Below are 18,101 nucleotides of genomic sequence, written 5' to 3' on the forward strand. Positions count from 1 at the left end.
GAGGAGACACAAGAAACTGCAGATGCTGGTTGACACAAAAAAATGACACAAAGTAAAATAGAAAATAGGTGCAGGAGTAGGCCATTCAGCCCTTCGAGCCTGCACTGCCATTCGATATGATCATGGCTGATCATCCAACTCACTATCCTGTACCTGCCTTCTCTCCATACCCCCTGATCCCTTTAGCCACAAGGGCCACATCTAACACCCTCTTAAATATAGCCAATGAACTGTGGCCTCAACTACCTTCTGTGGCAGAGAGTTCCAAAGATTCACCACTCTCTGTGTGAAAAATGTTTTTCTCATCTCGGTCCTAAAGGATTCCCCCTTTATCCTTAAACTGTGACCCCTTGTCCTGGACTTCCCCAACATCGGGAACAATCGTCCTGCACTAGCCTGTCCAACCCCTTAAGAGTTGGAGTAACTCAGCGGGTCAGGCAGCATCTCTGGAGAACATGGACAGGATCCTGGAACTTGGATCTGGAGAACCTGAAAACGAAACATTTCGGGTTAGGACCCTTCTTCAGACTCCCAAGATGCATTGAGTTACTCCAGCACTTTGTGTGTGTTTTTTTTTTGTAGATCGGCATCTGCAGCTCATTGTGCACAGACCTTCTTTTCCCATTCCAGGTACGTCACCAGTGTCTATAAATTTATTTTAATTGCACTTATGCAATATCCAGCACACTCTGTTTAAAAAATACTTTTGCCTTCAATACAGCACGGCCAAATTGATGTATTTTGCCCTGGATTTTAACAAGTTTAGCAGGAGCAAACTTTCCCCTGCAACCTTTGCACAAAATGCACATAGCAATCTCAGCACAGCCCTATCAATGACTTCATTTATGCAAGTCAAATAAACCACACTTTCTAATTTTACATTCAATCATTCGTAAGAGACTGGGCTCCAACAGACGGAGAAACACGACACTGAAGAAATGAAATGAAGAATGGAGAATTAATTACAAAGCAGTAGACGTTCAACAGGCATTAGAATTCCAATCACAAACCATCATAGTCACTGTATTTGGAAAAAGTCCAAACTAAGCACCTTGCACCTCAGCACATTTTGGGGCAGGACTCTTCTTCAAAGTAGGGGCCTGACCCGAAACAGTCACCTATCCAGAGATGAACCCAGAGATGTTATCTGCCCACTGAGTTACTCCAGCGTTGTGTGTTTTATCTCTGATTTAAACCAGCATCTGCATTTCCTTGTTATTACACTTAATGTTTCCAACTTTGATTTCCAAATTCCACCAGATCAACATTCTTTCGCAAAGGCAACATTACAGACTACCAATTAACCCATTATTATTACAGCTAGAATACTCTCTTTAAAATGGCCCGCCCGTTAACTGATCCGCAACGTACTAATTAAAACAAAAAGCTTACCCAGTGCACAAATTAATCCTCCACATAATGACTGCTAATTTAGTGCAGCTTCAAGTCCCCTGTGATTATCGTACTGCCCTTGCTGCATGAGTCTCCGTTTTCCCAATTTATACTCTGCGTGCCATTGTCACAACGACTCGGGAACCTACTGACAACACCCATGTTTTCTGCCCCTTGCTGTTTCTCAGCGACACCCAAACCAATTCTACTTCGTGATTTTCCATCTACGAATTACAATTACGCGAGGGAATTGCTAACGGCGGCCTGTTTGAACACTTAGTCAACAAAGTTCTTTGAAGTTGAGATAGACACAAAAAAGCTGGAGAAAATAAATAGTTTTAAGAAGGAATTGCAGATGCTGGAAAAATCGAAGGTAGACAAAAAATGCTGGAGAAACTCAGCGGGTGAGGCAGCATCTATGGAGAGAAGAAATAGGCGACGTTTCCGGGAAGAGACCCTTCTTCAGATTAAAAAACGACAACAGATTAACATCAGTTTAGAAAGATAGACACACAGTGCTGGAGTAACTCAGCGGGACAGGCAGCATCTCTGGAGAAATTGCAAAGGTGATGTTTCTGGTCAGGCCACTTTTTCAGACAGTTCAGCGTCAATTTATACATTAAAAAAAGTAGGACAGATTAACATCTGAGTTTAGAAAGATGGACACAAAGTGCTGGAGTAACTCAGCGGGTCAGTCAGCATGTCTAGAGATGAAGGAAAGGTGACGTTTGGGGTAAGAACCCTTCTTTAGACCAGCGTTTCTGGATCAAATTACCAAAGCTGCTTTGCTTTTGGTTTTAAGATTTTTGTAGGTGTGCTTAAGAGTTTAAAATTGGTCCACTTTAGCAGGTGCACCTTGATTATAGATATATACAACAATGCAGTGGAGAAGGGAGTGCATACTAATGATGCACCTCATTCCCTCTTTCAGACATCCATCTATTGGTGCAATGCAACAAAAATAAAATGATTGCCAGGATATCGCACAACTCATTGCTTGGCCCTCTGTCCTTTCCATCAGTCCTATCACTAACAGCTACAATAGGCACAAGTTCCAAAGTGCTTAAATCTCATATCCAGCAGGACCGACACCAGCCGGAAATGGTTCTTGACCCGAAACGTCACCTAGTCCTTTTCACCAGAGATGCTGCCTGACCAGCTGTGATATTTTATGTCTATCTCCAGAATAATAAAATCGTTATTCTCTCCATCTTTTCAGGAATGTTAAAAGCACCAACTCAACAAATAAATAGACGATAAATGATATCAGTTGTAATGGGTAAACTGGGCTAATAGCACAAAATTCAAGCCGATAGCACAAAAAATGCAAATGTCTACAAAATGCTGAGCTCGTGTTTAGGTTAGGATTGTGCAGAGTGTTTCAAGTGCCAGACAGTTGCGGGGAAGAATTCCGCAGGTCAGGCAGCATCTCTGGAGAAAAGGAATAGGTGACATTTCGGGTCGAGACCCTTCTTCAGTCACTGTTTCTTTTTTGAAAACCAGCAGGGGTGGAAGATTGCAACCTTCGCGTGGTCCGCCCTGTTTCGACTAATGCAATCAACTCGACGTGTACAAACGGAAGATCAAATAGAACAAGTTGTCCAACAACTTTAGGCTGTGCACGCCACACGAAAGAAGAAGAAGCAAACCAGCATCTGCGGTTCCTTGTTTCTACAAGAACTTGAATCTCTCCACCACCATTCCCATGAAGAAGACTCCAAAGACGTACAGTTTTGTAGGTTGTAACCAGTCTGAAAGGTCCCGACCCAAATTGACACCTGTTCCTTTTCTCCAGAGATGCTGCCTGACCCCAGCTGAGTTACTCTAGCCTTTAGAGACCATCTTCGGTGTGAACCAACATCTGCAGTTCCTTCCTTCAAATGAGATTGCACCTGCTTTGGTGGTGGGTGAATTGAAGTGGGTGGAGATTGTTAGCACTGTAGGAGTTGATATGCATCATAACCATTCTCTAAGCCCTCCCAACAACAAACAGTAGAATCCTCTGGTCTCTCCAGCGAGATGCAAACAGTAACTCCAGATAGATGACTGACATGTAACTCCTTTGATACTCATCACAATAGGGCATGGTGGTGCAGCGGTAGAGTTGCTGCCTTACAGCGCCTGAGACCCAAATTCGATCCTGACGATTGGTGCTGCCTGTGCGGAGTTTGCTCGTTCTCCCCGTGATCTGCGTGGGTTTTCTCCGGGTGCTCCGGTTTCCCCCCCACACTCCAAAGACATACAGGTTGGTCGGATAATTGTCTTCGATAAAAATTGTAAAATTGCCCCTCGTGTTTGTGGGATAGTGCGAGTACGCGGGGATCACCGCTCAGCACGGACCCGGTGGGCCAAAGGGACATTTTCGTGCTGTATCTCTAAACTAAACTAGCAAAATTCTGCAGCTACTGTTGATTAGGAATGTAATGGGAAATGTTGGAAGTGCTCATTGGGTCAGGCAGATGCTTCCTGACCTGCTCCATATTCCCAGAAGTATCTGGTTTTATTTAAGCGATTTGACAAACACTTCTCCTGTGTGATGGAAATAATAACTCCAGGCAGACGGCTGTGACCAGCAACTCCTTTAATGTCCGAAATATCAACATACAAAGGAGACATTCCAAGTTACTAATATTGAACTGTGCAAAGCTGGTTCTTTGACAACAAATTCTGCGAAAGTTAAACATCAGTTTTGAGGTGACTATGTCCTGAAAAATGCCCAATAATTCATCTTATCACAGCCAGGGAGCCCTCTCATCAACATCTCATGTTTATACGGAGTCCGAGAGTACCGAAGCAGGCCCTTCAGCCCAACTCATCGATGCCTACCAGTGGTCTCACCTCCCTGTATTTGCCCCATATCCCTCTAAACCTTTTCTATCCATGTCCCTGTCCAAATGTCTTTTCAATGTTCATGTTCAATGGTTATAGGAACAGAATGAGACCATTCGGCCCTTCACATATTTCCTGATCCGCCAATCAATCATGGCTGATCAGGAGATATGGAGAGAAGGCAGGAAGGGGGTACTAATTGGGAATGATCAGCCATGATCACATTGAATGGCGGTTCTGTCTCGAAGGGCCGAATGGCCTACTCCTGCACCTATTGTCTACTGTCTAATAAACCAAACAAAACAGAGAGCAAATGGACAACCAACTCCAACAGTCTTTCACGCACAGACTCAGTGATTCTCTCCATGCTAAGCCAGTTGATTTGGGTTATGTTATACAGGTAATATCTGTAGTTTAGAAACATAGACAATAGGTACAGGAGTAGGCCATTTGGCCCTTCGAGCCTTTCAATGGGATCATGGCTGATCATGATAAATACCCATGCATTAGCTTGATCTTTCACGTCTTAAGCAATGAATGAACTCAAAGGGGTTGACAACTTTAGGTTTAGGTGGGAGAGAGTGGGAGAGGGGGAGATTGAAAAGTAATATGAGGGGCAACTTTTTCCACACAAAGGGCAGTGGGTGTATGGAATGAGCTGTATGGAACAAATAGTTGAGGCAGGAATTATCGCAAAGTTTAGGAAAGATTTGGACAAGAACATGGATAGGGCAGGTTTAGAGGGATATATGGGCCAAAAGCAAACAGGTGCGAGTGGTGTACATGGGGCATGTTGGCCAGAATGGGCAAATTGGGCTGAAGGGCCTGTTTCCACGCTGAATTATTCTATGACTGCCAAATGGAAAAAGAATATTCTATAATTCGAGCAACTTTCAATAGTCAGAAACATATGCTCCATAGAACAAGGAAGGCAAGTTTTCAGTAGGTGGTTTCGGTGACAATAAGCAGAATGTAACTGGTACCTTACCCTAGTTCTACCAAAACATAAAATCAGTATTTTCAATCTGATACAAGTTTGAGTTTAGTTTATTGTCCCTGTATATAGACCGTCTTATTCATTTGATCAGATATGGTGTGTGTGTGTGTGTGTGTGTGTAGAGATACATATATTATAAGATCATGAGATAGGAGCAAAATTAGGCCATGCGGCCCATCGAGTCCACTCCTCCAGTCATGGCTGATCTATCTCTCCCTCCTAACCCCATTTTCCTGCCTCCTCCCCATTACCTCCGACGTCCATGCCAATCAAGAATCTATCTCTGCCTTAAATATATCCAGTCTTGTCCTCCACAGCCTTCTGTGGCAACAAATTTCACAGAATTACCGGCATGTGAGTGTGTGTGTGTGTGTCCATCTAATCCCTTTGATCACTCTCACACACATACATATATCTGATCAAATGGATAAGATAGTCACAACACACACACACACATACATGTATATACACACACATACACATATGTGTATACACACACACACATATATACACATATATATATACACATATATATACACATATGTATATACACATATACACATATGTATATACACACATACACATATATATATACACACATACACATATGTATATATATATATATATACATACACACATGTATATATATACACATATACACACATACATATACACACACATACACCCACACAAATGGCAGGTTAATTCGGTTCCCCAGGAGACTGCTCCCGTCCCAGAGCTTCCGCCAAATGCTCAGATGTTCAATCAGAGAGGGCAAATTGATTTAAACCGCCTCTCTCCTCATTGTGTCTGGAGAACGCCTATTTGACTTTACACAAACCATATGGCACACCTTTCAGCCCAGCGAGGGCTTATCAGCAACAAACGAACCTTCAAATAGACGACACTCTGCCTCAACAGGAAACCACGGAACCTGCACCAAACTCAATTATTGTTCCAAAATAATGAGCCTCGAAACTATTTCAGAATCGTTATCCGAGGAGTGAAACAACAACAGCAAACCTCAATCGAGCGGCTTGAACGGTTTTTAACCAAGCTGGTGGCAAAGATCGCTGTCTGACCCGTTGAGTTACTCCAGCTTTTGTATCTAACTTGTTATTACTCGTGTTTCGCATTTGGCTTCATCTTTAAGAGAGGCGTTCTCCCATTCGCAGGCATATTTTGTATTTAATTCACACTCATTACATTCTCAATAAATCTAATTCCACACACACTGACCGAGGGGCGAGTTCTCTGGCTAAACTCAGGACATCCATCCCAGCTAATCTGAGATCAGACAAATCTTCATCTGACATTTTGGGCAAGATTAAGACATTTCCCCCAAAATTGCTCATTTCAAATCTCCTTTGCAAACGGCGCGTCTTGCACAGTCAACGCTTGGACTCGCTAATTTGCACACCAGCCCCAGAATGGAAATGTGACTCGACTTGGGAGTTTCAAATGTCAAGGAGCGCAGTATTTTCGGAGTTTATAGATTAGTAATCGAAAAATAAGTAACAATCAGCCCTTCCACCTGGAATTAAACATTGCTGATAATATCATGTTATTACACCCGCACACGATCCCACACTCTCCGTGGGATCAAAACTGACTCTGCACAGACTTTAAAAAAGGGGGTGAGGGGGTGGAGGGGGGAAGAATCAACTTACAGACTTGAGAAATTTCAAGGAACCCACGTAGTCCTTCTCGGTCTTTAAAATCTCAGTCATCACACAGACTCGCAGGCGAAGCTGCCGGTCGGTAGCTTTGCCACTTTCCACTCCATTTTCCAGCTGGCTTTCTTCGTCCATGTTGCCGGCCTCTTGTAGCAAGTAAACAAAACCGAGAGAGGAGGAGGTGGTGAGTTTCGACCGTCTCGCAGGCGGCGAGTTCTTTCGGAAGCCGGTGAATTCAGTTTGGTTCAGATCCACTTGGCATTTTCATGTTTTATTGGAGGTGGGTTGCCGGTTGCAATAAAACTCCGGGCTGTTTTCTCAGCCGCCTGCCTTATTCCGTGCGATAATGCCAGGGAGTGAGTGTGTAGAGTTTCCCGCTGCTAACTCCGAGCCGCACCAGCTCCGTTACAAGAGAGTCTCCTCGCAACATGCAACTGGGGGGTTGCCGCACATTTGCTCTTCCGAACTTCAGCCTAACTTTGCTCTCACCGAGTGGAAGAAAAGCCACAAAAGGGGTATAAAGCAAGCACCATAACGGTACCCGGGAAAGGGGGAGAGAAAGGGAACGACGTGCTACAGACTGGCAAAAATCTGCAGCAAATGCTACCGTTCCGCGCGATTCCGCTTTTTGCCACTGAAACAACAGACACATGCTCAGAGAAAGCAGTCGGGGGGCGTCGCCAAAGTCTCGCTTGCAAACTCAGGCGGAATCACCACACACACCATAACACACAGACATACACCATACACACAGACATACACACACCACACACACACAACCACACAAACACACCACACACACACACACAACAAACACACACACACCACACACACACAAACAAACACACACACACACACACCATAACACAGACATACACACACTATAACACACAGACATACACACACACACACCATCACACACACGTCGCCAAAGTCTCGCTTGCAAACTCAGGCACCATCACACACACACACCATCACACACCATAACACAGACATACACACACGCACACCATAACACACAGATATACACACACACACCAATTCACACACACACCATCACACACACACACCATCACACACACACACCATAACACACAGACATACACCATACACACGACACCATCACACACACACACCATCTCACACACACACCATCACACACACAGACACCATCTCACACACACACACACACCCCCCACACACACACACACACACACACACACACACACACACCACACACACACACACACACACACACACACACACACACAAAGTAACAGTTCAAACAAAACCCACCCTCTTCGACAATCAGCATTGTTGCAAGCCAGATTCCTTCTGGCTGCCGGAGGAGGTAGTTGAGGCAGGTACTACCGCAATACATTTGTACAGGTACATGGATAGGACAGGTTTAGAGGGATATGGGCCAAACGCAGGCAGGTGGGACAAGTGTAGGTGGGACAAGTTGGACAGAGTGGGCAAATTGGGCTGATGGGTCTGTTTCCACGCTGTAAGACTATGACTCTTAGTCAAGAGATTTTAACATGAAAATCAATTTTTTTTTTTTGAGATACACTAAACCTGTGCAAAGTTGCCTGCCAATTCTAATCATAAAATGTTGCTTTAAATGAGTACATTTATCTTACTGCAATTTATTCCTGTTGTGCTGCAAGACAACGTCTGATTTTAGTCATAGAGTGATACAATGTGGAAACAGGCTCTTCGGCCCAACTTGCCCACACCGGCCAACATGTCCCAGCGACACTAGTCCCACCTGCCCACAGTTGGTCCATATCCTCAAAACCCGCTCTATCCTAACTGTTTCTTAAATGTTAGGATAGTCCCTGCCTCAACTACCTCCTCTGGCAGCTTGTTCCATACACCCACCACCCTTTGTGTGAAAAAGTTACCCCTCAGATTCCAATTAAATCTTTTCCCCCACCTTAAACCTATGTCCTCTGGTCAAGATATAGTGCGTCTACCCGATCTATTCCTCTCATGATTTTATTTTAAATAACTTGAATTCCAATAGGAGGGGTGATCTTATAGAGGTGTATAAAATAATGAGAGGAATAGATCGGGTAGACGCACAGTCTCTTGCCCAGAGCAGGTGAATCGAGGACCAGAGGACCTAGGTTTAAGGTGAAGGGGAAAAAGTTTAATAGGAATCTGAGGGGGGGGACACACAAAATGCTGGATTAACTCAGCGGGCAGGCAACATCTCTGGAGGGGGGAGGATAGTTTTCATTATGTCCATGTATGAAGATTGCCATTTTAGAGATGGCCCCTTAATTTTGGGCTTCATGTTGTTTCAAATTCCGCTATTCTTTTTCACTATTATCCCAGTAATCTTATATCATCGTGGAGCTGTGCTTGGAAATAAAGTGAATAAAATGTGTGTGTGTGTGTGTGAACACGGAGGTCCACCAGCCGTAGGGAGAAAATAAAAATACAGAATAAATAATATCCTATAGATTTGTCCCCTTTTACTCAGGAGGGCAATCTTTACCAATGTATCCTTTCGGTAGACCCGACTTGCCCAAGATCTGGACAACACTCAACTGAGAAGAGATTTTGGAAGACTGTGAACACGAGCAGTGTTAAGTGATATTTAACCCCGAACTGTGTTGTTTGGGTCAAGGATATATATTTTCTCTGATGTAATAAAATGTCTGAGACCAGTCCGATTGTCCCTTCAATCAAAGGAGCTCGCTGCAATACAGATAGGATAGCAATGGAGAGTGTGGTAAAGATTCACCAGCATGTTACTTGGAATGAGCGGCTGTAGTCATAGAAACATACTTAGAAGGAAAGATTGGATATGTGTGTGTGTGTGTACATACATACATATGCAAAAAACAAACTGTAAACTGTAAATGTATTGATTGTAATCATGTATTGTCTTTCTGCTGACTGGTTAGCATGCAACAAAAAGCTTTTCACTGTACCTCAGTGCACGTGACAATAAATTAAACTGAAACTAAACTGAACTGAAACAATAATAGTGCAAAATGACAAAACCTATACCCCCAAGTCTATGGTAGATAAAAATGCTGGAGAAACTCAGCAAGTGAGGCAGCATCTATGGTGAAGGAGTAAGTGTATGTAGTTTGGAACTTATTTATGGCTGTAGGGTAGAAGCTGTTCCTGAACCTTGATGTTATAGCCTTGAAGACAGGGGTGAAATGAGTGTGTGGCCAGGTAGGCCTTATTGAGGCACCACTCCTGTGCAACCCTTCGATGGTGGGGAGGTCAGTACTTGTGATGGACTGGGCAGTAGTCTTCTTTGCTCCTGGGTGTTCAAGTTGCCGAATCAGGCCCTTTGGTGGGCACTTATGGAATAACACCGCTTCATTCTGTGGGACGGCAAAAGGGATATTGCACGGAAGGGTAAAGCATGAGTTATATAAAGATATGGAGAAAAAATAATTCCATGCGAAAGTGGTGTGTGATTCGAGGCATGTCGGGAAAAACTGAAGTTACTACAAGCATTCAATATACTAAGGTTCAATCTGAAGAAAGGTCCTGACCTGACCAGAATCACTGAAAAAGGGTCCCGACCCGAAATGTCACCTATCCATGTTCTCCAGGGATGCTGCCTGACCCGCTGAGTTCCTCCAGAACCTTGTGCCTTTCCTTGTAAAACCAGCATCTGCAGTTCCTTTTTTCGACAACATACTGAGGTTGATTAGGCATGTGCAGGTTGTAGAGGATATTTGATACTAGTTTCCACTAAAGGCAGAGGTGCAAGTTTGTGGTTAATTGAGACTCGTAACTAGTTCTTTATTTGTATTTATGGTCTTCACTTCCAACCCAGTTTTATCTGTTTGGCTTTAGAGACTCAAATGATTTTGGTCCAATTTCACTGCATCAATGTTTCTTTTTCCCAATGATTCAGTTCCATGTAAGTTTCGGAATTAAATACCCAGAATCTGCAGTGCACTTGTACGCTAATGCTGAGAATGGAGAAATGTTTCTCGATGATGGGGTCAGCTTTCTTCTAAGTTTCAAAGTTCAACAACTGAATGTTGCCAGGTGAAATTCCTGATGCAGTCATGATTGGAGGTGGAGACATATTTGGCACTGCAGCTCATGTTTAAGATTGCAACATCATGCGCTGATATGTGAGTGTACCCGGGGCATGACAACAGCCGTAGTTTCAGTTCTACGATTTACATTCATGCAGAATTTCATGACCAGAGGGCACAGCCTCAGAATAAAAGGGCGTAGCTTTAGAATGAAGATGAGGAGGAAGTTCTTTAGCCAGAGGGTGATGAATCTTGGAATACATTGACACAAGGTATTAGGGCGAAACGCATTCGGACGGCACGGTGGAGTGATAGAGTTGCTGCCTGACAGCGCCAGAGACCCGGGTTTGATCCTGACTACAGATAATTGTCTGTACGGAGTTTGTACGTTCTCCCTGGTTTTCTCCAGGTGCATCGGTTTCCACCCACACTCCAAAGACGTACAGGTTTGTAGGCTAATTGGCTTGGTAAAATAGTAAATGTTTCCAGTCGGCGCGAACTCCGTGGGCTGAAGGGCCTGTTTCCATGCTGCATCTTTAAAGTCTGAAGTCTAAAAAAGCCATTCTCATCTGTAAATCTGAACATGGGTATTCACTTTTGAAAAATGCCATGATCCTCACATTTGCCTTGAGATTGTAATAGGTGAAAATCAGAATGCCCACATGTTTCCTTGAAGTTCATCCACACAAGGTTAAAGCTGCCCCATTGAGGCACCCAACTGGTTCTTAGTTTTTTTTTATTTTTATGATACTGCCTGTAAGGGAAATTCATTTCGTTGTCTCAAATTGAGACAATGACAATAAATTTGAATACAATACAATACAATAGGTGCACACAGGGATTTTGTCTCAACAGTTTTATTTTTCACCATCTGCAATGAAAATAACTCACTGGTATCCATTCTAAGTTGTTTTTATTTGTTATTTTATTGGTTAAGTGTTGCTTTATTGTTATTTTAATCTCATGTGGCACTTTACATTTAAATATTTTTTTGTATTTATTTTTTCCATTTACTCTAGACTTTGGATGTACAGCATGGAAACAAGCCCTTCCACCCACAGTGTCCGCGCCAACCAGCGATCACCCCGTACACTACCACTATCCTACGCACCAGGGATAATTTAATTTTTTTTTACCAAAGCCAATTAACCCTACAGATCTGCATGTCTTTGGAGTGTGGGAGGAAACCGGAGCTCCCGGAGAAAACCCACGCGGTCATAGGGTGAATGTACAAACCCCGTACAGACAGCACCCGTAGCCAGGATTGAACCTGGGTCTCTGGCGCTGTAAGGCAGCAGTTCCACCGCTGCGCCGCCCAGTTCAATTGCCCCCCCCCCCCCCCACCTCTCTTCCAGCTTCCCTCCCCCTCCACAATCAGTCTGAAGCAGGGTCCTGACCCGAAACATTACCTATCCATGTTCTCCAGAGATTCTGCCTGACCCGCTGGGTTACTCCAGCACTTTGCGTCCTTTTGTTGCAAGCCACCATCTGCAGTACTTTGTGTCTACCTGCAATCACAAGGATTTATATTCTGTTCAAATCCACCTTGATAAACCATATGTGGTTAAAAACGTGACTTTGAAGTATTTTCACAACATTCATGTCTGCAATCAAGGTGGTTCAGCAACTTTAAGGCAGTGCAGAAACTGGAATCAAACCCGGGACTAAAATTAAAGACAGATTATTAAACACTGATACATCTGCTGCACATGATAAATCAAAGCAGTTTTTGAATCAACAGAGGTATGCGAGGCATGAATGTAGTCCATCATACAGTATAGTATGTATCAGGGATATCTTTCATGAAGCTTATTTAAAACTGCTGTTTCACCTTGAATTGGATTACAGGCTCACAGTACTGAACACTCAGTCACCATCCCAAATCTTCTTCAGGACCAGTTCAGAAAAGACACAAACCTTTTGAAAGATACAATTGGCAAGAAAGGAGAAGTGGAAGCTAATTCCAGCAGAGTCCACACCGCCCAACATGTCCCATCTACACCAGTCCCACCTGCCTGTGTTTCGCCCATATCCATCCAAGCCTATTCTATCCAGGCCGAATGGCCTATTCCTGCACCTATTGTCCATTGTCTACCTGTCCAAATGTTTCTTCAACGTTATGATCATACCTGCCTCAACTACCATACTGTTTGTTCCATACACCCGCAACCTTTTGTATAATAAAATTTCCCCTCAGGTTCCTATTAAATCTTTCCCTCCTCACCTTAAACCTGTGCCCCTTTGTTCTCGATCCCCCTACTCTGAGCAAAGACTCTGTGCGTTTACCCAATCTGTTGCTTTATGGCTAACTTAAGTATACAAACTAGTATACAAACTTAAAGCACAAGGCATTGGGGGTTCAGTATTGATGTGGATAGAGAACTGGCTGGCAAACAGGAAGCAAAGAGTAGGAGTAAACGGGGCCTTTTCACAATGGCAGGCAGTGACTAGTGGGGTACCGCAAGGCTCAGTACTGGGACCCCAGCTATTTACAACATATATTAATGATCTGGATGAGGGAATTGAAGGCAATATCTCCAAGTTTGCGGATGACACTAAGCTGGGGGGCAGTGTTAGGTGTGAGGAGGATGCTAGGAGACTGCAAGGTGACTTGGATAGGCTGGGTGAGTGGGCAAATGTTTGGCAGATGCAGTTTAATGTGGATAAATGTGAGGTTATCCATTTTGGTGGCAAAAACGGGAAAGCAGATTATTATCTAAACGGTGGCCGATTGGGAAAGGGGGAGATGCAGCGAGACCTGGGTGTCATGGTACACCAGTCATTGAAGGTAGGCATGCAGGTGCAGCAGGCAGTAAAGAAAGCGAATGGCATGTTGGCTTTCATAGCAAGAGGATTTGAGTATAGGAGCAGGGAGGTTCTACTGCAGTTGTATAGGGTCTTGGTGAGACCACACCTGGAGTATTGCGTGCAGTTTTGGTCTCCAAATCTGAGGAAGGACATTATTGCCATAGAGGGAGTGCAGAGAAGGTTCACCAGACTGATTCCTGGGATGTCAGGACTGTCTTATGAAGAAAGACTGGATAGACTTGGTTTATACTCTCTAGAATTTAGGAGATTGAGAGGGGATCTTATAGAAACTTACAAATTTCTTAAGGGGTTGGACAGGCTAGATGCAGGAAGATTGTTCCCGATGTTGGGGAAGTCCAGGACAAGGGGTCACAGCTTAAGGATAAGGGGGAAATCCTTTAAAACCGAGATGAGGAGAACTTTTTTCACACAGAGAGTGGTGAATCTCTGGAACTCTCTGCCACAGAGGGTAGTTGAGGCCAGTTCATTGGCTATATTTAAGAGGGAGTTAGATGTGGCCCTTGTGGCCAAGGGGATCAGAGGGTATGGAGAGAAGGCAGGTACGGGATACTGAGTTGGATGATCAGCCATGATCATATTAAATGGCGGTGCAGGCTCGAAGGGCCGAATGGCCTACTCCTGCACCTAATTTCTATGTTTCTATGTTTCTATGTTAAGGGCCTAAAATTTTGAAAACATTTTGGACTTGAAGCATACAGAATGACACACCTAAAACATAGCGACACATGTATTGTCTCAGTGTAGTCTGCTATCTTACACTGTCTTACTTGCTGTGATTGTGCCTAATGTACAGTCGGAATGTCACTGAACTGTACGGAGTAAAGGGATTTTACTGTCCTTGGGTCCACATGGCAATAAAGTACAAATGAACGATTGAAAACAAATTCACACCAACATTACACCGGCTATTCAAATGCTTGTGCACCTTTGGAGATTGAGCTCCCATCCCAAGATGGCGCCCAAGAGAGTGGGCAGGGGCTGAAGATGTCCTGGTTGGGTTGCTTCTAGGCCTGACCAAGCTGGCCATCAGCAAGTCACGGCGCCAGGCGGAAGAGGGCTTTGCCCGTGCCAGATGCTTGCCCCTTTACCGGGGTTACGTCCGTGCCCGGGTGGTGTTAGAGAGGGACATCGTTGTATTGTCGTTACTTCGTATATTTCTGACATAGTTGCGTGGAATTTAATGCCTGAATAATTTGGTGATTATGTAATATGGTGGGTGGGTGGGTGTGTCACCACAGTTTTTTTTTGTATCGTGTTTGTAATCAAAGACATTTTTTTGTGATACAAAAAAGAAAGATGGAGCCCAAGCTAGGCGATTCTTTGTGCCCCAGTCACAGAAGTGGACCTGCAATCACGCATTACAATCCACCACGCTTTTATGTACACTGTATATGGCTCGATTGTAATCATGCATAGTCTTTCCGCTGACTGGTTAGTACGCAACAGAAGCTTTTCACTGTACCTCGGTACACTTGACAGTAAACTAAACTCAATCAAACTGAGACATGACTGATTCCTTCACGTAAATGTACAAGAGATTAAACATCCAGAGGAATACTGTGCGATCTACAGGAGTCGCTGCCTCAAGAAGACATGAGCCAGCATCATCATCGATCCACACCACCCTGGCCACACTCTTATTTCACTCCTGTCATCGAGAAGAAGATATCGGAGTCTAAAAAACGTGACCTCCAGGTTCAGGAACAGCTTCCACCCAACAACCATCAGGCTCTTGAACACTACAAAGGCCAGCTAAACTATCAACAATAAATTGCCTTGCTTACACGAGGGACCCTGGGCTTCTTTTTCATCTGAATATTGTTTTCTTTTTTATTTATTGAACTTTTCCTTTTGTTTATGATGTTATCTATGAGTACTGTGTCTACAGGCCTGTTGTGCTGCTGCAAGTAAGAATGTCATCGGTTAAGAAGGAACAGCAGATGCTGGAAAATCGAAGGTAGACAAAAATGATGGAGAAACTCAGTGGGTGAGGCAGCATCTATGGAGCGAAGGAAATAGGCAACGTTTCGGGCCGAAACCCTTCTTCAGACCAAATGTCATTGGTCTGTGTTTTGGGTACATATGACAATTAAGCACTCTTGGCCCTTGGCATCATACCCTGACAGTCAAGATCCAAATCTGGGGCTTGGACACCACAGGTCAGTCTGCTTACCTCAGGAGCAACCTCTCAGCAAAGAGCAGACGTCAAAGATCAATTTCACTTCTGCTGGTGAGCCAGCCCAGGCTGACTGAGCACAAAGTACCCAGACCTCAAATCGTCATCAAGCTCATGATCTACTGAGCCGCAGTGATTCCTGCCCACCTCCACATCAGCCACCCCAAAACCCACGGAACTGGGGCGCGGTAGAGCTGCTGCCTCACAGCGCCAGAGACCCGGGTTCGATCCTGACTACGGGTGCTGTCTGTACGGGGTTTGTATCTTCTCCCGGTGACCGCGGGGGTTTTCCCCAGATGCTCCGGTTTCCTCCCTCGGCCAGCGATCCCCGTACACGAGCACTATGCCACACACAATCTTTACTGAAGCCAATTGACCTACAAACCTGTACGTCATTGGAGTGTGGGAGGAATCGGACAGCACCCGTAGTCAGGATTGAACCCGAGTTTATGGCCCTGTAAGGCAGCAACTCAACCGCTGCGTCACCGTGCCGCCCTTATTGTTTTAATCAGGGACATTGTGATCGATTGAATGAAAGATACAGCATGAAAACTTGCCCTTCAGCCCACTGAGTCCACACAGACCATCGACCATCCGTTCGTTCATGCCAATATTACACTGTCACATCGGCCCCCTACACGAGGGGCAATTTACAGAGGCCAATTAAGCTACAAACCTGTACGTCTTTGGAGTGTGGGAGAAAACCGGAGCACCCGGAGAAAACCCACACGCGGTCACAGGGGAGAGCATGCAAACTCCACACAGACGGCACCCTGAGGTCAAGATGAAACCTGGGTCCCTGGCGTCGTGAACTATGAGGCAACAGCTCTACCAGCTGCGCCATTGTGCCCCGATTGTGAAACCGTTGGTACAATGTTCCGAGACTAATCGCACCAGGCAATGGAGAGTTACTGACCCCGGTTTTGTTTAGCTTTGACAGCAGTTCCACGGTTGAATTGCTAGTATAGCACGGTGAAATGCTGACTAGTTCCTTACTCCCACACAATTGCAGAAGTCCTAATCTTATGGGACAAGCGACTACCAGTAAATTCCCTGTGGGCGCCCCACCCTACATAGAATCCAACTCTGCAGTAAAAACCTGCTGGAGTTCTCCAGAATCTGCACTGGGTAGTCCCCGCTTTGATATTTGGGTGTCATACGTGTGTCAGGGGTTTTGGGGAGAAGGCAGGAGATCGGGGTTAGGAGGAAGAGATAGATCAGCCATGATTGAAGGGCGTAGACTAGAAGGGCTGATTGGCCTAATTCAGCTCCTATCACTTATGATATTTATTTTATGTCAGAGAAGCAGAATTAGGCCATTCAGCCCAAAGGTAGTCACAAAATGCTGCAGTAACTCAGCGGGACAGGCAGTGTCTCTGGAGAGAAGGAATGGGTGATGTTTCGGGTCGAGACCCTTCTTCAGACTGATGTTCAGGCCATTCAGCCCATCAGGTCTACTCCATCCTTCAACCAAAGCTGATCAATCTGTCCCTTCAACCCCATTCTCCTGCCCTCTCCCCACAACCATGACACCCGTACTAATCATGAACCTTTTAATCTCCGCTTTAAAAATACTCGATGACTTGGCCTCCACTGCCATCCGTGGCAGTGAATTCCACACATTCACCACCCTCTGACTAAAGAAATTCTTCCTTATATCCTTTCTAATAGTATGTTCTTTTAAAATTACCATTCTTTGAGAAAGTAATCCTCAGATGAATTATTTCCGTACATTGCAATTGTATTCATCTGAGGGATTACGAGATTCAGAGTGATGACAAGATTGAAAGAAATAGAGTGAGCACTAGCAACAAGATGGAATCAGTCTTTTGAAGATGAGTCGTACTTATTGTGCTAACACACGGATCTATCTCAAATGTTCATTGAAAAGCTGGCCTTAATTAGTACACGCAGGAACCTTCCAAACAATGAACTGTGGAAAAAGTCTACTAGTTCGCTGGAATTTTCCAAAGAATAGTTTATGATTTCTCCATGCCTAAAATAGACCACAATTTTTTTAAATGTCAGCCTCTTCAGCAATGACCTGGGGAAATGCAAAACAATTGGCCAAGGAGTGGTCATTTTGAGCAGATAGACACAAAGTGCTGGAGTAACTCAGCTGGTCAGGCAGCATCTCTGCAGAAAAGAGATAGGTGAGGTTTCGGGTCCAGACCCTT

At 44.5% G+C, this 18,101-nt stretch overlaps 1 protein-coding gene across 1 annotated transcript in view; it reads right to left on the bottom strand.

Moving 5' to 3' along the window:
* Window positions 1–7,578, bottom strand: part of prex1 (phosphatidylinositol-3,4,5-trisphosphate-dependent Rac exchange factor 1) — a 178,436-nt gene extending 170,858 nt beyond the window's left edge. The window contains exon 1 of the mRNA XM_055652550.1: window positions 6,889–7,578. Within this exon, the coding sequence (XP_055508525.1) occupies window positions 6,889–7,029 (141 nt within the window). The 5' untranslated portion in view covers window positions 7,030–7,578. The remainder of the gene's footprint in view (window positions 1–6,888) is intronic.
* Between the last annotated feature and the right edge of the window lie 10,523 nt (window positions 7,579–18,101).

The sequence above is a fragment of the Leucoraja erinacea genome, chromosome 21 (assembly GCF_028641065.1).
Source record: "Leucoraja erinacea ecotype New England chromosome 21, Leri_hhj_1, whole genome shotgun sequence".
Classification (NCBI taxonomy): Eukaryota; Metazoa; Chordata; class Chondrichthyes; order Rajiformes; family Rajidae; genus Leucoraja; species Leucoraja erinaceus.